The sequence below is a fragment of the Protomyctophum parallelum genome (genome assembly GCF_964188405.1).
Source record: "Protomyctophum parallelum genome assembly, chromosome: 20".
NCBI classification, from domain to species: domain Eukaryota; kingdom Metazoa; phylum Chordata; class Actinopteri; order Myctophiformes; family Myctophidae; genus Protomyctophum; species Protomyctophum parallelum.
Window position 1 is genome coordinate 19,300,179 of NC_139718.1, and position 23,776 is coordinate 19,323,954.

At 42.2% G+C, this 23,776-nt stretch overlaps 1 protein-coding gene across 1 annotated transcript in view; it reads right to left on the minus strand.

Moving 5' to 3' along the window:
• sobpa (sine oculis binding protein homolog a) overlaps window positions 1–23,776 on the minus strand; it is a 60,941-nt gene that overhangs the window by 34,329 nt on the left and 2,836 nt on the right. Inside the window, exons 2-3 of the mRNA XM_083791530.1 lie at window positions 2,091–2,217; window positions 1,007–1,237 (exon numbers count right to left, since the gene is read on the minus strand). Coding sequence (XP_083647656.1) covers window positions 1,007–1,237; window positions 2,091–2,217 — 358 coding nt within the window. The remainder of the gene's footprint in view (window positions 1–1,006; window positions 1,238–2,090; window positions 2,218–23,776) is intronic.

Sequence of the window (23,776 nt, forward strand, 5' to 3'; positions counted from 1 at the left end):
TGTGTGTGTGTGTGTGTGTGTGTGTGTGTGTGTGTGTGTGTGCATGTGCACTGCACGTGCACATACACGTACTGTATGTGCTTGCACACGTAACACCCGAGATTTGAACCCAGGTCTCCGGCATGGGAAATCAAACGCAGACCGATAGGCCAACAGGGAACACAAATCTTCTCTTTTGCGGGTCCCTGGCACAAATCCGCGGCCAAATCAATTTGAGTGTCTTTGACACGGAGAAACAATGGTGAGAAGATTACTCACACGTCAAAGCATCAATCCTGCAATGCCAAAAGGATAAAGTACTCATATGCAGAATGTGCCATCGCGACACATTGTGAGCTTGTAGATCGGCTATTTTCAAATGGCCGAAATGAAGTGGTCAATGTAGTTTAGCACCTAGTTAGCACCTTGCTGGCAAGATGGCAGCCGTGTGCATATCGTCACTTCAAGTGGCAGATGCCAAAAAGGATATTTTTGAGGGACGCTAGCCCCTCCTATATTCAGCTATTAGTGTAGATTTTCGTCTTACACAAGCATCAAATTCCCATTGACAATTAATGGGGAATTTACGTCATATTGTGATACGAATCATACGATACGATACAACTTTATTGTCAGCTTGCACTGAACTTTGTTTTTGCCTGATCTACTGCTTTCCAGCACCCCTGAGTTAGTGAACAATCCGTGTACCTCTTCCAGCAGACTGCAGTACTATGCACGCATTGGGCTCCATTTTCGTCACCGCTAAACCCCTTGTCCCTAAACTTCTTTGTTCTCTGCCTTTTTTTTACTATTTTGAAAAACATTTTTGAATAGTTCAACTAGCCAATCTACATTGACACGTTTGTAGACTGCTTGTAGACTGGCCATTTTAACTATTCAAAAATGTTTAGCAAAATAGTAAAAAAAGACAAAGAAGTTTAGGGATAACGGGTTTAGCGGTGACGAAAATGGAGCCCATTGTGTTATTGGTGCTGGGCTGTGTGCACGGCGCATGCTGCTGCTATACCTGTGGGTGGCTTGATGAGAGGCGGCGGCGGGATCATGGGGACAATCATGGGCAGCTGGGTGCCATGCTCCATATTGGTGGTGCTGCCGGGCGGCGCCAACGTGGACAAGGGATCTGGTGGGACGCCGTTCCTGGAGGCTGGCGCCGAGTGGGCAGCGGCGTGGTGGTCTCGTTGGTCCGGAGAGCCCTCGCCGCTCTCGGTCGACGCTGGCATTTTTGGCAACGAGTTTTCTGTGGAGGGAAGGGGGGACGGAAGGTTGGGGGACGGGGGACGGAAGGTTGGACGTAGTGGGGGACAGAACAGGAGCTCAGTCCATTTTGTCATTTTGTTCTATTTGTTGGATTTTGTCACTGTCGGGTAGACACCTTTGGCTCTAGTTTCGTCCATGCTAAACCCCTTTATTATCCCTAAACTACTTTGCCTTTTACTATTTTGAAAAACTATTTTTTAATAGTTAAAATAGCCAATCTACAAGGTCACGTGTCGATGTAGATCGGCTGATTGAACTATTCAAAAAACATTTTCTAAATAGTAAAGAAAAGTAGTTTAGGGAGAAGGGGTTTTTCCTGAAAAAATGAACATTTTGAGGTTAGGTGGTTTCTTCCCGACAGCAGAAATATCCATATTTCAACCTTTTTAGGTTGTTTTCCTCGTAAATTGATGCCCTACTTTGTCATACTAAAGTAACACAAATAGCCGATATACAGGCACGCATTTTGTGAATTTGTAGAGCTTTTTATATATGAATCATGAGCAGTAGTGAAAAAACGTCCTTAACCCATTCTGGACGGGAACCCCTCTTGGGGTTCTGTACAGTATGTACAGTATTCAAAAATTTAAAAACTTTTTCAGAAAGCTTAGGTCAGGGCTTTTTAGAATCAGCCTCAGTCCAAAATGGGTTAAGTCTGTCTGTGGGTTTTATTAACATTGAACCAATGAAAAGAATTAACAAGAGCTTGAGACTAAACAATAACTTTGGATCCATTGGATCACAGGTTCCATGAGCTAAAGCTCTAACACAGGCAATATCGTTACCATGTTATTTTGTTGTTGTTGTTGTAAAAAAGAGAAGCATTTGTGTACCTTTGAGAACTGAAATGTGCTGTGGGTGTGGGGTCTCTCCCATCTCCAGGTTGTCAGAGTCCCTCAGCTCCACCTTGTCATAGCCGTACCAGCCCAGCAGTTCATTCATGGTGTTCTCTGCAAAACTCTGCAACACAACAGGGTTGAATGATTGATTGATTGAAAATTGCATTCACAGTTTGTAGAATGGGTACAGTTCAAACAAACGGTCAATACAAAAACTGCTACGAGGAGAAGACCAGAAAAAGCACTAAGACTTGTTTACAGCAAGGGACCTCCATTTTCAATGAATCAGAACATTTAAAGACCCCTACAAGGCGGACGTGATGGGAAAAGTAAAAAGAGTGTATATCAGTGGTGGAAAAAATACTACATTGTTTTACTTAAGTAAAAGTATCAATACTGCAATGTAGCAATACTTTGTTACAAGTAAAAGTATTGGTATCAAAATTTACTTACCTAAATTAATTTAAGTACCTAAAGTAAAAGTACTCATATGTAGAACATCTCATGTAAAGCTTGTAGATCGGCCATTTTCAAATGGCCCAAATATATATAGGGATGAAGTGGTTAATGAATATTTCGTAATTGTAATACAAATCTACAAAGCAACTAGTATGTACAGTTTTCAAATAATTGTATTGGAGTAAAAGTACAAGTTAACATTTGGATCCGAGATGCAGTGGAGTAGATGTAAATCTATTGGGAATTGGAATTACTCAAGTAAAGTACAAAAACCTAAAAATTGTATTTAGTAAATGTAATCAGTTACTTTACACCACTAAGTTGCTGTTTGCAAGAGACAGTGGTGTCCTAGTTGGTTTATCTTATGACAGGTCCCATTTATTCTACTGTCAGAACTTCAGCATGTTGGCAATATGTCAAAATGAAATGTTTTGGACAAAACAATTTAAATGCTGAATGTAACATTCAGTTTGTAACAACAAACTGTTGTATATTGTATTAGGTTATTCAACGCAATTTTACATTCTTTCCTGATAGCAGACGAGGCAATGTAAAGAAGGAATGGAAATGTATACTGTACACTGTACAGTATATCCCTTTCCAGAGACATATTGGAGCCAAACTTCCAACTGGAATAGACATAAGTTTCAATGGATTTAGGAAAAGTCAGGAAAAGAAAAGGACACAGTGTTTTCTATTCATGCCGTCTTCTTTTTTGATGTGCACACTAAATAGTTTTATTGAGGTAACTGATTGCGGTACGGTACGTGCATAGGGTGTCTGACTCGCTGAGCTGTGACTGTTGTCGCGAGACTGTCAATTAGTTTGACTGACAGCCTGTCAACCAATTCCCATGGTGACAGCCCATACTGTCCAGCCAGACACACTGTGTTCTTAAGATACCCCAATAAAAAGATATAGTGTGCACACTGAAAAACAAGAAATCACTAAACAGATTGTGGCACGCCTTCTTTCACCTTCTTTTTCCTGAACCGATTATCTGGCAACGGTCACAACAATATTAGAAAAAATATATTGTTTGTTCATACTCTTGAACTCGTCTCTCATCTACTTTAATACTTCTGGCCCCAGTTTGCCTCGCAGGTGCATTAATTGTGCACGTCGTTAGGCCAATTAATTCCACCCTGCACACCCCAGCCCGTAGCAGTCCACGTGCGGTGATATCGCCCTGTCCGCACGGCTTCCGTCTCCCAAACATGGGCCATTTGTGTTCGTACAGACGCTCGGCAAAGCTGGATGCACCTTGGAGGATGCGAATTTCTCACCCCCGGACTTGGCGGTGGTGGGCAGGTACTACCAGGGTTCTGCTTCCGTTTACATTGCTATGGAAATGGAAAGTAATTTTTTGAGTGGTGCACATCGCTTCTTCAAATGTGTGTCCCTGTGTCCGTGTCTGTTTAGAGTAGGACCAATTGACCCCTTAAGACCTATGACTATGCAGATGCCGGGCCATTCACACTAAGCACTCATTTGACCAGATCAGTGGTCTTGTGGTTAGAGTGTCCGCCCTGAGAATGGGAGGCCGGGGTTCAATCCCCGGCCGGGCCGGGTCATACTCCGGGTCATACTCTGAAAAGAAAATGGGGCCCAGTGCCTCCCTGCTTGACACTCAGCACCCAGCAAGGGTTGGATTGGGGGAAAGACCCTGCGACATACTAGTGTCATGTCCAGGGGGTGTACATCAAGCTGCCTCACGCTACAAAAACAGGAGAGCTTCATTGCTCGGCAAGGCTACTTGCTTACTTACTTACTCACCCATTGACCACAGCAGCACCACTCAGTTCAGACGGGTTTGATTATTTTGAATAAATATTGTGTCAAATTATTGATTTTGTTAGCCCTGTAATAAGCTGGATAATGTGCAGTGATGAGACCATTTTTGAAGAAACCCCCCTAGTACACTATCACTTACATCTCTGCATATTTAATTGGAAATGTACATGGAAATGCTAAGTGATGGTTAGTATGCTTTGTTTCACTGTCTGTAAATTCATACTTGAGCAAGCAGAGCGCGCAAGTACTGAGATCGGCTGGGTATGTACCTATGTCGGTGTACTCCACCGGCCAATAAGGGACCAGCTGTTCTTGATAACGTAACTAAAGTACGTTTCAAGGTTGGTATCTCTATACTCATGTGATCAACGCGGATCTGTTTGATTTGATTTGAAGCAGATTGTGGTGAAACTGTGCGTGCACATTCCCACTAGGCTGAGGAAGAAATGCCACTTGACATTTTTCAAATCAGCCTCATGGTGGCGCCATTACGCAGATCAGGTCAAAATTTGTGACAGGTCCTGTGTCTGGGTGAGACATGACCTTTGACACGATCTAATGTCTCAATAGAAGAGCAGGGAGACAAAATACAACCACCCCAATTAAGTTATATTGTATTAACATACTTTACCATACAGGTTACATAGTAGCGCTTTAAGTAAAAGTAAGTCATTAGATACTATCCATTGTTCCAGGACAACATCTCAGACAGACACAAAGGATGTTTCCCTATGAGGGTTTAAAAAGAATAACAACAACAAACGTTTCTTACGCCTCAAGAAGCGAGAGAAAGCCAACCAACCATACCATAAAGTGCACAGTGATAAGTATCAAATTTTAATATCTCCCGGAATAAATCTGATAGCTGAAATGATAAACCGAGTCCGAGGGTTGAGTTTCAAGGCAGCAATTGTTACAAAGTTACATTATATATATATATATAGACGCACACAGGCTAATTGGTCACTGGCATCGCCATCACCCCGCTCAAACTTCCGAAGACGGGGGCAATAGAAATGCTCCGATGTGGATTTTCCCCCCCTGGATCTTTAATTGGATCTCCTAAATCCCGTCAGAAACGCCACGCTGTGTGTCCAACCTGAGATAACAGTCCTTATCAGAGAGCACGATGAAAGAGGAGGATCCTATCACGGCTTAACAAAGAGAAGTGGAAACCTTATCGCGGCACAATAAAGACCAGACAGTAGGAATGTAGCATGATATAGTAAAGTTTACACGGTGGCACAGTGCAGGAGTCAGGAGTCAGGACACATCACATTAGAGACACTTGTCTACGGAGCTGCACGCGGCCAAAACCCAGCACAACAAAGCGCGGCGCAGTCAGGTCTGTCACAATAGGCTCTATGCATAGCAGGCAGCAGCTCTATTAGGAAGAAATTGGGCCTCTTCTTACTTACTTACTTACTTCTTACTTACTTACTTACTTACTTCTTACTTACTTCCTTCACAGGTCTTACCAATCATATCCCATTTAGGCCTGACGTCGAAATTTTAAAAATTGCTTTTAAAAATGTCTTTCTTTTCTGAAAAAAGCTGTTTCTATATCAGTGGAGGTTCTCAATATTTCATGTCAAGGACCCCAAACATTATATGTAATTGGCAGCCGACCCCCATCTGAAAATATGTTGTTCCAGGGACCCTCCAGAAGCAAAGATTTGAGTTAAAAACTGAAACTCTGAAAAATATATATTCAAAGATTTGAGGCACATTTTCACGATTGTTCAAAAATAGCAGACCTACAAGTTCAAGCTATGAGCTTGTAGATCTGCTATTTTTCAATAGCGAAAGTATAACATAATGCTTAAAACACCAAAAGGGGTTCCCGCTCAAAATGGTTATACTAGTTAAGGATCTGTTCCATTCTGGTCAAACAGAGTCACTGTGCTGATATTGGCTCACTACTGGAAATACTCTGCTATACACCAGTGGGTCTCAAAAAAGGGAGGTCCAGGTACCCTCATGTCGTTGAGGGGGTTCCATTTGGACTCTTAGGGGTGTGTAACTGAGAGTGTACGAATGGAACCAAATGGACCCGTACACTCTCAGACAGTCAGAGTTATGGGGGGGGGGGGGGTCCTTGCAATTAAAATGTTTGTCCTACACTAAATGGAACAGAGAAGAGAATAATTTCTTTCCAACATGTGCATAGAGCCTATTATTTGGGCGTATCACAATTATCAGAGCTACAAGATTAGGAGATCTCACAACATGCAATACAACATGATGTGATCTTGAAGATCGCCATTTTCGCTGTGTTTTAAAATGTAAAGTTCTGTGCAACTTTTGTTTACAAAGGCTAAATAAGTCATTTAAAAAAATATATATATTATGTTCAATGACAACATTAAATCATGTCATGATTGTGATAATCTCAAGAACAGATTCTGAGCTGCGCTACTGGATCTGTCAGCATGGGCATTCAGAACACGTACATTGTTGATGGTGGACTGTTATACACATTCCATTGGGCACCGCCCATAGAGACAAATTCACAGGACACAAGCAGCAGAGGGCGCTGTTTTTTCCTTCTTTTTGAGTGGTGCAACCATAGGGTGCAGCCACTCCAATGCCCAGCTTTGTCCGTCCCTGTATGTTTAGGGTACCAACAGGGGCCGCTGTTGCAACACTCAAGACTCACTTCAGACAGGTCTGATTTTTGTTTGCCAATGGGTTCCCAGATTGTGATTGTGACAACCCTAAGAGGGGCATTCAATTGAATGACTAACACCAGGAGAATCCTATTAAAGACAACCACAGCAAAGTAGTCCTTCACGTGAAGAATGTATCGCAGTAAACACAATTGTGATACATAAAATGTCAGCCCAAGTAAAACATTATGCCATCGCAACACACACTAGACCAGTGGTTCCAAAAGTAGGTCATTGAGAGAGTTCCAGGGGGTCCCCAGCTAAATGATAGCTCTATAGGAACCAAATGGACCCTTATGGGTCTGTAACTCAGAGAGTGTACAAATGGAACCAAATGGACCAAACCAAATGGACCCTAACGAAAGTTAAATTAACTTTGATTTTACAATATACATTGGGGTCCCAGAGATAGAAATGCCATTAAATGGGGGTCTGCAGCCTAGTTCAGGTCAAACCGGGAGCCCTTGAAATGAAAACGGTTGAAGATCACTGCTCTTCTCCCATGGGGGGTCCTTGGCATATATTTTCATTAGGTCCTTGACATGAAAACGTTTGAGAACTACTGTGCACTAAAGACAACCTATAAAATACTGAGTCGCCTGTGATCTCGTAGATGTGCCATTTTTGACCATGGCGTGCAAGCCGTGCGTCCTTGTAAAACAAATCTGGTTTATTGCATATTAGTGATAACCTTGTTGTTACAACACGTTATCACACTAAAAATCCCATCATCACCTAATAAAGGGTAGACGGCTAGATGGGCATAGAACGAGCATAGAACGTGAGCCAGCGACACGTCGCTAGAGTTGCATCGCAACTCCACGCCAAGTGCCCTTGGGCAGTGTGTGTGTGTGTGTGTGTGTGTGTGTGTGTGTGTGTGTGTGTGTGTGTGTGTGTGTGTGCCTCTCAGGGGAGGATGCAAAAACAAGTGAATTTCCATGCTAATGAGCTGAGAAATGTTTTCTTCCAAACAGCCAATAGTGACATGTTACAGTTTACAGAGCATATCGTTACTGTTGGGCAGAAACCTCTTATCTCTTTTTTGTGTATTGTTTTGCTTTCTCGTAAATGAATCCCCTACACCAGTGGTTCCCAAAGTGGGGTCTGGGGACCCCCAGGGGTCCTTGAGGGAGTTCCAGGGGGACCCCAGCTAAATGATAGTCAGGAACCAAGTGGACCCTTGTGGGTCTGTAACTCTGAGAGTGTACAGATGGAACCAAATGGGTCCATTTGGTTCCATTTGTACACTCTCAGAGTTACATTAACATTGATTTTACAATATAAATTGGGGATCCCAGAGATAGAAATGCCATTAAATGGCGGTTCGTAGACTAATGCATGTCAAACGGGTTGAGAATCACTGCTAGAGCCGTAAAAATCTTCTCTTATGGGGGTCCCTGGCATATCTTTTCAAATGGGGGTCCGTGGGCAAATTAGTGTCAATTTGGGGGTCCTTGACATGAAAAGGTTTTGGAACCACTGCCCTGGCCTACAAGTCATCATACTACAGTGTCACAAAAGGTTAAAGCTCTATGGAGTGCTTGTTCAGTAACAGGGGTCTCCCTGTCTCTCCAGCTCCAGCTATAGAGTTCCACTTCCACATTTGTCTGCTCAATTTCTTCTTTCAACAGAAAACAATATTTTCTGTTCACTAAAGAACAAACACTAAATAAAGGGTTGGGAACACCCTTTATATAGTGTATATATACACCAGTTCAGATTTTATATTTATGCTGTTTCATCCTCTTTATGTGGTATTTACAATAACATTATAATTTTCTAAGATATTTTTGGGGGGGCTTTTTCTTTTGCCTTCATTGATAGATCACAGTAGGTAGACAGGAAACGGGGAGAGAGGTGGTGGGAAAGTCACACAGCAAAGATTGTCGGGATCGGCGACACACTTCATGCTGGATTACCAGCCAAGGTGTCTGGACCGCTAAGCCGGCCCAGGCCATTACATTATCATTTTCATCGTCTTGCAGCTGCACTTGAACTTAAAATTGGTTAATGGAAACATTCTTAGATCCTAAGGTTTCTGATCGATCCTATGGTTTCAGATCGGTACTCTGTATCGACCGATATGCATAATAATGGCATCAGTATTTGGAAGAAGAACTGATGATGGAACTCGGAACTACTGCCGGTCCTGTACATACAGTAGATGATTACCGTAATCGTTAACCACTCAGCCTGCATCTGGTCGCCTTTGTTTTGACGTAGTACCATGACAGTGGCTGTCAGTCACTCTCTGCACATGCCACAACTCAATCACACAGTCAACTGTCAGTCACAAACAGCTGTTGACAGCCAGGCATCATGACGCTGTAGCAGTTTTGTATCGGATAATTCCCATTGCACCCGGTGCATTAAAGCGTAAACCCTAATTGCACGCACGCACGCACGCACGCACGCACGCGCGCGCACGCTCACGCACACGCACGCACACGCACACGCACACGCACACGCACACGCACACGCGCACACACACACACACACACACACACACACACACACACACACACACACACACACACACACACGTGTGCATGAGTGGTGTGAACATAATACAGGAGAAAATAGATAGCAAAATATATGCAGCTTTAAGTTAACCTGTTGTTTAACCTGTTACTATTACTTGACATGACACTTGCTAGTCGTTCTTTCTAAGAAAACAGACTGCAGAAGGAATGGAAAGAGAAGAGCTGTGTGTGAATGATTAGATTCGACTTCGTATGAACAGACATCCAGGCAAGCTTAAAATATAAGCCTACAAATTCAAATTAAACTAGAAGTGCACTCTGTCGAGTGTATACTTGCTTGTTGCACACTAGTAGGCCATAAATGGCCAACTAAGCAAGCAGAGCGCGCAAGTACTTTCGACCGCTGTAAACTGTGGAATCTCAGTATCTCTGTGAAGGAACGTTTGAAATGTGTAATTATTAGGTGTAACTATTTGCTACCTACCTACTTTATGCATGTAAACACCTAGTATTATTAAGTATGGTTCAAGTTTCTATCTATATAAGAAATAGTTTTATCAATTTAGAAATATTCTGGATCCCTTTTTAGTTTTTCAAAGAAAAATAAATCATTGATATGTGATGAAAAAAAAGGTATATAAACTGAATTAAAATATGTTATACAGTATAATTATTTTATTATTTATTGTAAATTGTTTTAAATGTATTTCATCTTGGACTATAGTGATATTAACCCTTTTACTGCTGCCATTTATTGAGAAATTAGGACCTAATTCATGCCAGCATTTTTTTAATTTGAGCTCTTATTTTGAAAAGCCACATTTTGCCTCAACCGGAAGTGAGCTTATCCCTGCCAGCTTTACGTTGCCAAGACAACCTTTGTTTACATGATCGAAAAATGCCGGTACATTTTTGCACTCCACAACGTCGGCTCAAAAATGCCATCTGGGACAAGGAATAGGAGATACAGGCGATTGAAAGAAACGGATAGAATGGATTCTTATGGCGACGGTGAATTAATATGAACGATCCAGTGCAGTGCTAACAACAGTGCTAGCTAACCGGCTAACGTGAGTAGCATTATGGCTTGATCAATCATATGCACTAATAAAGGGCAATTGCCGAAGGGCTTCGGCAATGGCAGCAAGCGTTAATATCAAATGAATGCTTCAATTGCCGAAGGGCTTCGGCAATGGCAGGAAGACGGTTAATACTAAATCATGATCAGAGTAATATGTGTCTCTAACTTCAATTTCTGTAATAATACTTTCACATTTGTTAAAATATACATGATCTAAAATACTTCCGTAATCTGTAGTTGGATTTGTATTTAATTGTTTAAAGCGTAATCTTGACATGAAGGTCTTTATACTTCTATCTTTCTCAGTATATTGGTCTTCATTGAAATCTCCTATTATCATAATTGCAGAAGTCGGAGATGATAGATACTTTACCATGTTTTCGAGAAATGTGTTTAATTTTGAAAGGTCTGTTTTAGGTGATCTGTACATAAGAATGATATATAGATCTATATCTTTTACATGTACTAACGTAAAGCTTTATGATTTACTGTTTGGACACTACCGTTGTTTTATACACTCCAGAAACATAATGTCGTAATGAATACGTAAGTGACGAATTTGGATGTGACGTATATGTCAATCAGTGCCTCCCAACACTAAACATATCGTCATTACGTCACCATCGAAAACCAATTACACTCTGACATTGGGTCCTTTAATCCACATATTTCTTCCGTCATCATTGAGAACTACCGTAGTTATAATTATACTATATATGTAATTTGTAAGTTGATTGAAATTGAAATGTGTGCCTGATTTGCTGGACCAGATTACATACATGACCATATTTCATCATTGAGAGCTAGTCATACTTATACACAACCATGTACTCTGGTCCCAGCAAATCAGGCACAATTTGCTATTTTATTTTACAGATTATATATATATAGTATATGTATGACTAGCTCTCAATGATGACGTAAGAAATATGGTCATGTATGTAATCTGGTCCAGCAAATCAGGCACAAATTTGCAGTGTGATACACTGACTGACTGACGGGAAATGAATGATTCCAGTTAACTGTGACCTTGGCGCAACCACAGTGGTTATCATGAGACTGTCACAATATGATCATAATATTGGCATTCCCATATATGGGCTTAATATTAATCACAGTCAGGGATCTCCATATACAGGGATTGTGTTAGGCGGTTATCAGCTGGGAATGCCCATGTATGGAACTTTTTCATGTGATGTCACGATGACGTCACAATGACCTGGGCACCTGGGGGCCAGAGTAATATAGTAAGAGAGTGGCGACACTAGCGTTGACTCCCATTGTAACAATAGAATGCGGAAGTGCTCATTCTATCTCAATGGGATAGTTCCAGCCATATAGGAGCAATTTATAGGAGCTTTGCGGCGAGATCAAAGCGTGTCGCTACTCTCCTACTCTACACTCTACACTGCCTGGGAAGACATGGGGACTGATGTCACGTGATTCACGATGACCTGGGGCTTGCCTGGGGTGAGCGACTGGATTTGAGTAATATGTGACGTGTCAGAGTGACAGGGATTGTGACTGAGGTGACAAAAACACAAGGTTTCATAGTTATCTGCGATCTCTGGTCGCAAATAATAATCTAACTATAGGCCTACTAATTGAAGAAATGAAGTGGATGCTTTGAATAGAACAGAGATACAATAATTGTAATTATCAGTGGTATAGCGAGCTAATGGCTCTCTGTCCCCCCTGTGCTGAGATCATCATAGACAGTGAGTGATACAATATGTCCTGCTGTTCTTACTGGAGGGACTTGGCGTGGAGCCCTCAATGTCATTACCATTCAGTCCAGCCGTGGCCACGCGCACGCAGCCAGCACACAACAGGTAGTTTCTCCGACTCCATTACTTTACTTGATACCACTTTTAATTAACAGAGCGCCATCACAAAGCACACTGTGTGGATATTGCTTACAGCAGGGGCAAGGCAGACACGAGCGGGAATTTACATACAGACAAAAGGTACACACACAAAGCATTACTTGTTTCCGGTGCTTGACACCAGCACACAACTAAGTGCTCTAAATGCCTCATCTTAACCTGAATCTAAAAAATTATAATAATCAGGATTCTCACATTCTACTATACTTGTCAGGACAGCAGCGCACGTCGCACGCACGCACACGCACACGCACACACACACACACACACACACCACACACACACACACACACACACACACACACACACACACACACATACAAAATAATTTAGCTTGCTGGAGAGCATCATTTGGTTCTTCTATGGCCAGAGGTCCATTGAAGATGTATTGTACCACACTTTGTAAATTGTTATTGTACGCACCATTGCTTCAGTAAATATCCTATTGCACGCTACATGAATGCACTCTTTGTTTCATTATGGCAAAAGTATCTCATCATCAAGGGCCGACACTGTGGCACCACCATACACATTCAGTATACACTACAGCCTACAGAGGCACTTTTCCACTTAGCCCCACATAACAGTTATTCAGGAACCTAAGCTATTTTTACACCGAATATCAATATATTTGCATTCCGTCACCGTCTCTGGCAGAGACCTTATATCTCAATATTTCAGCTTTTTTTCTATGATTTTTTTTTCTCCCATAAACGAATTAAATGCCCAATTTTATGATTAATCATATGACAGACAGTAGTATATGACTGAGAGAATTTGGAGAAAATATCTGCAAAAGCAGAAGGCCTGCACACTCCAGATTAGATGAAAGTCTTTTGGTGCTCGGGCTAAACATGTCCTTTTCACATGGTTTATTTACCCCTCATGGACAAGCAACAGATGTGTTTGGACCTCCTCAGTGTTGTCAAGTCTATTTGGTTCCTACTATCAATCATTTAGCTGGGGACCTCCTGGAACCCTTTGAGAACCACTATACCACACCAAAGGGTCGAGACGGTTTTAGCGTTAACTCCTTGCAACCGTTTGGACCCAAGGAGTTGCATGGTGCCCCTTTGGTGTGGTTGGGGCTTAAGAGTTTTTGTTCCCTGAAAAGGTGAACTTTTTACATGGAAAATGGTGCATTTATACATCACCTTTATCCAAGGCGCTTTACATAGCTTGTGCATTACATCCACCCATTCACACACACATTCATACACCGATGGCGGCGCAAACCATGCAAGGCACCAACCAGCACATCAGGAGCAATTAGGGGTTCAGTGTCTTGCTCAAGGACACTCTGGGGGAGCCCGGGTTCGAACTGGCAACCTTCCAGCCACTCTACCCCTGGGCCGCCGCCACCCTGCATGCTTATGTGTTCCGAACTACTCTTTAAAGGGGATTGACTCAAAAGAGGCTAGGAAAGCTTCACTAGCATTACTAATGAAGAATGACAGGAGCTATTGATCTGCTTGATATGAAATACCACTGTGGTGATGTGGTCAACAGCTATGAGTGGCAGAAAGTTATAGAGGGCACAGAATCCATCCATACAGCAGCAGGTGAAACACTCCTACTTTGGTGAGAAGGACAACTAAGTTTGGTCACAGTGGTGGAAACAGTACTCACATGTTTTAATGATGTAAAAGTATCAATACTGCAATCTATATTGGACTCCTCATACATAGAAGGCGGCATGAGGTCAGTCCGCTGCCCCCCGCTGCCCCCCCCCCCCCCCCCCCCCCCCCCCCCCCCCCCCCAGGTTGGCAGTGGAAGTGTAGCGCCCAGGATTACATTAGATAATTGGCACTGGGTGAAAAAAACTGGGTTACAAAATCGTGGGATAAGAATTATAAAAAAAATGTAGAAATACAATGTAGAACTACTCTGTAAAAGCACAGAATTCAACTAAATTTATTACTTTGAGTAAAAGTACAAAGAATATTGGTATCAAAATGTACAATTGTGCAGAATGTCCCATTAAAAGTTTTCAAATGTTAAAAATGAGTTTGTAGATCGGCTATTTTAATAATGCATGTTTTTTGAGGGGTGCTACTGCTAGCCCCTCCTTTGCCCAGCTTTGTGTGTTTGTGTGAATAAGCGATGATTTGATTGGCTGAGATCACCCCATAGCGATGATTTGATTGGCTGAGCAAAGTATGTATTGAGGATAAAAAGTGAGGACAGAAAAGTGAAGACGCAAATTGTGATTGGCCAGAATGAGATGATGTAAGATGATAAGAGCGCCCTCACTTCACACGGGTGTGATTTTTTTCTTTTTTTTTAATTAATAATCCAAATCTAGTCTAGTAAATAAAGTTTTCAAATAAATGTACCGGTAGTACAATATTTGCCTCTGAGATGTAGGGGAGTAGAAGTAAAAGTATTGGAAATTGAAAATACTTAACTTTTACACCACTGCATATTATGCATGTGTGGTCGACAACATTTGTAACCAAAATGTATCTAAAGTGAGTCAGTGAGTCAGACAGACAGACATACTGTACAATAATAAGGCCTAGTATACAGTCTGAGCTTTGATGCCGTGAAGCCAAATAACCCACCCAACTGGGCACAGTTTTCATTGATTGAATAGTCGGCACTTAATGTAATTCAGCACTAAACTGTATCCAGCAGCCTAACGGCCTATTCATACTCCAGTTTTAGGTGATAAGGTGACCACCGACAACTACAACATGACGTCACGCCGTGGTGGTAAGGGACTCACCGCTCACCCAAACACATCTCTCTGTTTTTACTAAAACTACAACATGACGTCACTGAGCCGCGGTGGTAAGGGACTCACCGCTCACCCAAACACATCTCTGTTTTTACTAAAACTACAACATGACGTCACTGAGCCGCGGTGGTAAGGGACTCACCGCTCACCCAAACACATCTCTCTGTTTTTACTAAAACTACAACATGACGTCACTGAGCCGCGGTGGTAAGGGACTCACCGCTCACCCAAACACATCTCTCTGTTTTTACTAAAACTACAACATGACGTCACTGAGCCGTGGTGGTAAGGGACTCACCGCTCACCCAAACACATCTCTGTTTTTACTAAAACTACAACATGACGTCACTGAGCCGTGGTGGTAAGGGACTCACCGCTCACCCAAACACATCTCTCTGTTTTTACTAAAACTACAACATGACGTCACTGAGCCGCGGTGGTAAGGGACTCACCGCTCAGTCGCTCACCCAAACACATCTCTCTGTTTTTACTAAAACTACAACATGACGTCACTGAGCCGCGGTGGTAAGGGACTCACCGCTCACCCAAACACATCTCTCTGTTTTTACTAAAACTACAACATGACGTCACTGAGTCGCGGTGGTATTAAGGGACTCACCGCTCACCCAAACACATCTCTCTGTTTTTACTAACCACCGGTTCGTTGGTCACCTTGTCACCAAAAACTGTAAATATCAATAGGCCTTAACATCTCCCTTTTAGCCAATGAGTATCCCGTTTCACAGTGCCCGTTTTGGGTTCGAATGCCATTTGGCTACGCCTCACATCAGCGACCAAGCAACACGCCACACAATGATGCTCTGACACACTCGAAATCGAAATCTTGGGAGTAAAACTGTGGCAGTGTACACAACTTCCTTCCAGCGAGGAGGATGAAACCTCGAGAAGAGTCAAGAGTTGGAGGGCAAACCGCTTTTGTTCCTTTTGTACCCCATTCTGAAGACGGATCGGCGTGAAAGCTCCACAGCTTATTGAGGAATGACATAAAATAAAAACGATTTCTCGCTCCCTCTGTCTCTCTCCAACTCTCGGGCTTTTCCAATCCGTCTCTCTCTGTACTCTCTTTTTTTGTACCATGTCCTCTGTGTCACCCTAGCAGCACTTCCACAAACAGGGAGTGGTAAAAGAGAGCGGAATCTAATCCTGTTTGGCGGCTCATCAAAGGGACCAAGTAGCCACTTGGCGCTAGATAAGGTGGGGAGGAAGTAGCGATGGAGACACAGTGTCAACTACAGATGTGCTTTATGTTACACTGGATCTATAGCCTTTTCATTTGGCTTCACACAGACAAATTCTTCTCTGTTTAGCAACTGAAGTCTGATTTCTATGACGAAAAAAAGATAAAACCAGACGATCTACAAGCTCTCAGCGAGTCGCAGCACAACGCATTGTGAGCTTGTAGATCAGTACCTCCTTGAGCTACAAAATGTAACTCAAGGCTAACTCCACAACCTCATTATCTCTGTGTTGAGAGTTTATCATTTGCACAGTGTGGCACCATTGGAATATACAGTGCAAAATACTCAAGTAATACAAGAAAATGGAATCTAGCTTGGCTGCATGAAAGTGATGGGTCACTAGGGGAACAGGTGCATAAAGATGGCCGCTTCTCCCTCCTCTGTCCTGCTATGCTATTCCACTAGGCATTTTGCAGCCGGTCTTATCCATGAGAGAAGTGCCATGTTTCTGTCAAAGCGCATCCCGGCCGTGAGGATATTGTGGGTCAAAAGTCACACCCGTGTGAACTGAGTGGTGCAACTCCCACCCCCCCCCCCCCCCTCTCTCATTAGCAGGCAACAGTGCAGCACTATCTCTCTCTCTGTTTCTGGCACAACAGCGCCCCTACTGGTACTAATAGTCATACTGGTTCTCATGGTCACATAGGTGGGTTAACGTCACATTTTAATGATAATATAACAGTTAATGTAAAAAAGATATGTTGTGGTATTTTTTTCCCTCCTTTAAAACTTTGAGAAATGTGATGAATGGGAACCTAAAGTTTACTATGTTAGTTCCACTGATTGATTGGTTGATCATTAAAATAGAGTCCAGACGGAAGCACGCACATCTATAAAACATTCTCCAGGTGCTGAACAAAAACATACGGGATTAAAGAAAGGAAGTCTGCACATTGTTCTACAGCTCCCAGGTATAATTTATTAGAACAACGTTTCGACCTACAAGAGGTCTTCTCTACCCGGGAGCTAGAACAGTGTGTGGACTTCCTTTCTTTAATCCTGATCATTAAAATGAACATGCTCTAAAGATGCCACCCGTCTGACCACATAACACAGGTCTGTGAGATTTTCAACTGGGCCCTGATCCAGAAGAGTTTGGGAAACACTTTAGAGTTCTAAGAAAACCAATAATTAACACTGAGAATTCCAGATCCTGTCAGTCACAGCTTCCGCAATGTGTTTGCGTTGTGGTGGGGAGTGTAATGACGTCAAACTAAGATGCGACATTCTAAATTCTAAACCGCTTGTGCTTATAACCACGCACCGCTTCTGTGGGTGCCTCTCGCCTACAAACAACTGCAGACTCGTTTTTGGCACGCCGTCTCAAGAGAACTTGAGCCACCTGAGGCACAACCAAGCGAGCTTAAGCGAGCGAGTTGCCATGCCGAACGTTGTGAAGTTCGATTGAGCCGACTCAGTTCGAGTTGCAACCAGGGGCCCGTTCCACAAAACTTGGATTAGAGATTAAGCCGGGCTTTAACACATATCCTGGCTTAATATATCCTGGATCAGTGATTAACCGGTTTCATGAAAGCTGGTTGATCTTGCCAGATTAACTTAACCAGTTAACCTGGATATGTTGAGGCTTGACTCGGTTTCATGAAAGTGATGCTACATTAGTTACCATGGAAACTAATGCTTTGGACTTAGCCTGCTCCGGACCAGGCTAACAGCCAGGTTTAACCTAATCCTGATGTCTTTACTGTTCATTAAGCAGTCAAACTGATCACAAACCAATGATGTTTTCCAGATTTATTCAATTATTATGGGTTTATGTTGCCTTATTTGTATCGGTCTGCATTAAAGGACTAATTTAAGCACTATATAAAATCAAATAACCAAAATATATAGGCTGCACAACATCATGACAGCTTGTGAGCTTGTAGATCAGCTGCTTTTGGTGAATGTACCCCATGAATAGGTTTGCTGTCGTGCAAGTGCACGGTTAAGAATAATTATTATATTATATTAAATTATTATTATTTATTTTTTGTAAAAGTGAAAACCACTAAATATTACCATTACTCATTGTTTTACAACATATTACCATTGTAACGTTTCACCCACTACTAGTCCTACATACTTACACCTAGAAACCCCATTCAAACCTATTTAGGTTCATCCTACGGTGGACATGTGTGCCTGAAAAGGAATCTTTGAAATGTTTCATAGTTTTAGAAATATAGTGCTTTCAAATTTGAGACATTTATAGGCAGATAGTGGCACTTCAAAATTCACACCATTCACACTTTGTAAAATTGTAAAAGCTTTCTGTGGAGACACATGCTGGAACTTTTTACTTTGAAATGTTTTGTAGTTTGAGTTATTTAACTTAAACGCCCAATGCATTCTCAATAGCACAAACTTTGGCATGCTACATGAACCCATGACCCTCACCAGTCTGGCCCCTGTCTGGACAACAACCCCCTTTCCCAAAGGTAGCTCCCTCAGAGGAGGGAGTTATGGCCAAATATCACAATGCGACAATATCATTATGCTTACAATATTAAGAATTCTGTTTTAAGTTAATAGTAGTGGTAAAATGTAAACTATATTTTTGGGGTAGTTAATCATTCAGTCTATCCACTATTGAGAGTATGTTCTCTCTTTAATTACAGCAGCAGCATTTATTTTAGAAGCTTAAGTCCTTGTATCAGTAAGTCTTGAATAGATTAGTAAAGATAATGAGATATACAGAAGGGGGCTGTAATACAACTATTAAGGATGCAAACTGCCTTAATACCCCATGAAGAAGAAGGATCAGTAAATCTGTGTTCTACAGAATGGGTCTAGAGACAAAAAGCCAGACTGTCTATTAAGCCAGGCTTGCTGATCCCGGCTCGCCAAATCCGCCAATTCTGAGCCTCGTTTGGCTTTAGTGGAACGGAATAAACCAGGCTGTAAAGATCAGGATTTAAAAAGCCTGGCTTTGGCCTAAATCCTGGATTAGTTAATCCAAGTTTCGTGAAACAGGCCCCCCCAGATATGCACAGATTAGTAAATCATGTTTTGGGGTGAGCTTTGCCCCAACCGCCACTCAAACGAGTATCAAAAATAATCACTCTCGTGTGAAGTGAGGGGCACTCTTATCATCATACAGTACATCATCAATGCATCACATTCCGTGCTCAGCCAATCAAATTCGGCCAGTCACTTTTGGCGTCTTCACTTTTCTGCCATCACTTTTTATCCTCAATATGTACTTTGCTCAGGCAATCGAATCATCGCTATGGGGTGATCAGCCAATCAAATCATCGTGTTTGTGTTCACACAAACAGACAAAGCTGGTCATAGGAGGGGCTAGTGCCCCTCAAAGATGTCTAGTACAGTGAGACAATGTCCCTATACAACAACTGTGTGTAACCCATGTTTTTCTGTAGTGCTGTGATCCAAACAGGGCCAGTGGGGCATGTGTCGGTGATGGTGGTTGGGAATTTGATACCTTGTGGCCAGAAACCAGAGTAGGTCACAGTACACCGTGATAAAATTCCCTAATCCACAAGCCAAGTTTCCTTTTGCAGAGCCCTCTCCCGCCTCTCCTCTCCAATCCTTGCCTGGCCCACACTTTTCCACTCCCTTGTTCCCTCTCTCTCTCTCTCTCTCCCCCTCTCTCTCTCGCTCTCTCTCTCTCCCCCTCTAACCGCTCTGCTTTCATTTCCCTCTACTTTCCTTGATATGTGATCCGGTGAAGACACTCGGGTTTCAGTTTTTACAGCTTAGCCAGCCTATTGCTGTATACATTCCTTTCTCCCCTGTTCTTAGCCCTCGCTGCCTCTTCTCCATACCCCCTGTACCCACTCCTCTTTCTCCCCGATTACTTACCGGGCCTTATTTTACCATGGCACACATTAAGCAGGCTGAGATGAAGGAAACACTGTCAAGACTGTTTAGCCTTTTTTCAGAGGTATGGTCCCCCTAAACAAGGGCACATTGTGTGGCGTTCGCTTCCCTCCTCCTCGTGTCCGAAAGTAGATGAGAGAACATGGGAGAAACTCAAGAAGACGGGAGACATTTTCAAGAGAGAGGGGCATCGCATGGCGCTATGGGCGCTCCAACTCGCTCCCAAGGTTCAGCTCGATCGACACAGTTCACGAGGACTTTTGCTCCAAAGGAGCACAACAAGTGTTCCCCGGAGATCGCCCTCTGCCCAGGGTTTATTGGTCTGAGGTCACCTGCCAACATGCATCCATGCATGTTGGGGAACCGCCCTCTGAGCAGGCATGTCATACTATAGCAGGTCCATGATGTCAGGCTTTAGAGCATTCTGGACATAGCCATGGGGATATTATAGCCTTACAAATATGTATTTTCTTTCAATAACCACTTAACCCATTTAGACCTGAGGACGATTCTATAAATGCCTTTGAAAGCATGACAGTTTTCTATGTCAGTGGTTCTCAAACTATTTCATGTCAAAGAGCCCCAGAATTCAACAGAATGTATCCAAATGTGAATCCAGCCTGCGACAGATGTGGCCAGTCGCCGGCCACTCTAGCTCATATGTTCTGACATTGCACTAAACTAACATCATATTGGCAAAGTATATTTAAATCACTGTCAGACATTGTTGGAAGACCTTTTGACCCGGATCCACTGACAGCAGTTATGGCAGTCAGGGGCCCCGGGGTCAAACTGTCTACTTTCCAATATAACATGGTAAAATATGTGACTCTACTGGCTCGCAGACTGATACTGTTGAATTGGAAACAAGCACAGGTTCCGACTCACACTTCACTTATGAGAGATGTTATGCACTACTTACAATTGGAAAAGATTAAGTTTGAATTGAGAGGGAGTGAAGATAGATTCTACCAGACATGGCAACCCTTCATTGAATATTTCAATAGGTGCACGCTAACCCCTCCTACACAATAGATAGCACAATAGAGAATTGGAAAGAAAAAAAAAGGAACTGAGTGTTTTTTCTTCATTTTGTTTTTTCTCATTTAAATGTTGGGAAAGTTTGAGAGCAAGAGTGTCTGTCCTGTTGTCTGTTTTGTTTGTCTGTTCACACTTGTTTAACTGTTTTTTCATGTTTATCACATTTAATATCTCATACGTGGGACAAACCAGTAGAGCCCTAAAAACACGTATTAGTGAACATAGATCCAACATCAGAAACACCAATCCCAAAAGCCCAGTAGCCCAACACTTTAATAAAATGGGCCATGCCGTGGCATCGCTCCGATATGTGGGCATAGAGAGGGTGCAGCTACCCCGGAGAGGTGGAGATATCCATAACCTCCTCCTAAGAAGGGAGGCATATTGGACCTACACCCTCCGCACACTACAACCCCATGGACTAAATGAGGACTATGAGTTATCTGCCTTCCTGTAAATAGTGAGCAAGGACTTAACAATCAGATTCCCCTGTGTGAACTGAACTACATGCCGACTCTTTATTCTATTCTTTTTGATATTTATACTTATTTTAGTCTTGTGAAGTATACTTCTCGGTATTTGTCTTTTATCTGGGTTCGTCCACTTTAAATTAATCTTGATGGCTTTACTGGCCAATGTCCAGAGAACCATTGATCTTGAATGTTAGCCTGTGTCTCTTACCTGTTCCCTTTGATATTGTTCTGACTGACTAATACTATTTTGGAGCAGATTGCCCAAACTGTAAACTACTTTTGGTAAAAAAAAAGCTTTTTAAATCTTAAATCTTAAAAACAAACTAAAAAATGCAAAATCTCAAATATATAAAAAATATTAAAAAATATTATTTAAAAAATACTAAAACAGTCTGTAACAAGCAAAAATACCAGCAAGTTTTATTGAAACTGTTCTTTTGAAACGGTGTTGTCTTATTGTAATCTTACTTGCTGTGGTGGTCATTCATGTTCATATATATATTGTTATATTTATTGTCATGTCACTTATTGGCGTTAGTGAATCACCTGCCCATGCAGTCGTCATCAGTCACGTGATGTGACGACTGGGCTTAAAAGGGAGTTGTCACATATACTACCGATTATCACCTGATGAAGGCCGTTCACGGCCGAAACGTTGTGTATTACTTATGGCGTTTTGAATAAAAAGCAAACACCTTGGAGCAAACCTGTGTGCAGACTCTCCTCTCTTCACTGTACTTACCTTAGTCCAGCACCAGACAAGAACTGGATGTGCGCTAGCCACCTACCTTTTATCACATTTAATATATCATAATCTTTGTGTTAATTATGTATTGTATGTGGAACATTTACATTGCCTGTTATTTTTTTCATTTTATTTAACAGAACTACTCATTATCATTGTCGATAATATTCTGATGTTGTCGTACAACGTAACGTAACGTAAAATGCCTAATAAAAACAGTATTAAAAAAAAAAAAAAAATAGCCCCAGAATTATCTGTAATTAGCCGCCGACCCCCATCTGAAAATATGTTGTTCCAGGGACACAATAATTGGAAATGCCTAAGATGCTATGGGGCAAATAATAAAACTGACAGTCAAGCATCACTTAACTGTAACGCCATAGTCTTGCATAGCCAGACGACCAGAGATTCCGGCCGTCTACTGACATGCCAGCTGAAATGTGGGTTGAAAAAGGTGGGTAAAATCAGTGCTAACAAATGCCTATACTGCTAGTCCTGTTCTGATACCTACCATCCCAATATGAAGCACCGCCCTGATGTCTTGCCACAGACTCTGCGATGCTGTTATTTCCGTTTCCACCCAGTTATAGCCCATCATCATCCATTCAATTTAGATGTCATCGGACGTGGCTATACATACGCGAGACATGCTGTACTGCCGTGTACACCCACAACACAGCACTCATGCCATATCATGATTTTAACATATCCGAAATCCCAGTCGATGTCTAGTTTCATATTATCACAATATCAATATAATATTGATATCGTTGTTGTCGGGCAGAAACCTCTTATCTCCATAAGAACTTTGTGGGTTTTTTTTGTAAGTGAACACCCTATTATGTGAATGATCATATACTACAGCATCACGCAACAGTATAAGTAGTAGCAGATCCACAAGCTCGGAACGTGTTTTGAGCTTGTAGATCTGCTTCTTTTGCTGTTTAAATTATTAATCCTGACAAGTATAGGCTAACAGTTTTGTACATAAAGAGGTTTCCACCCGACAGAGACGATATCATGGTGCACGAATCCCAGACGATATCAATGCAATATTGATATAATTGTCCAGCCCTATTCTGAGCTGACCAGAAACATATTTGAGTGACCAATTGTGACCAGAAGTTGCCCCACAGAAACCAAGTTGTGGCAACAGCAGCAATAAGACCCCCTCTTGAGCATCACACTCCTCCCTGGACATTAGCCCTCT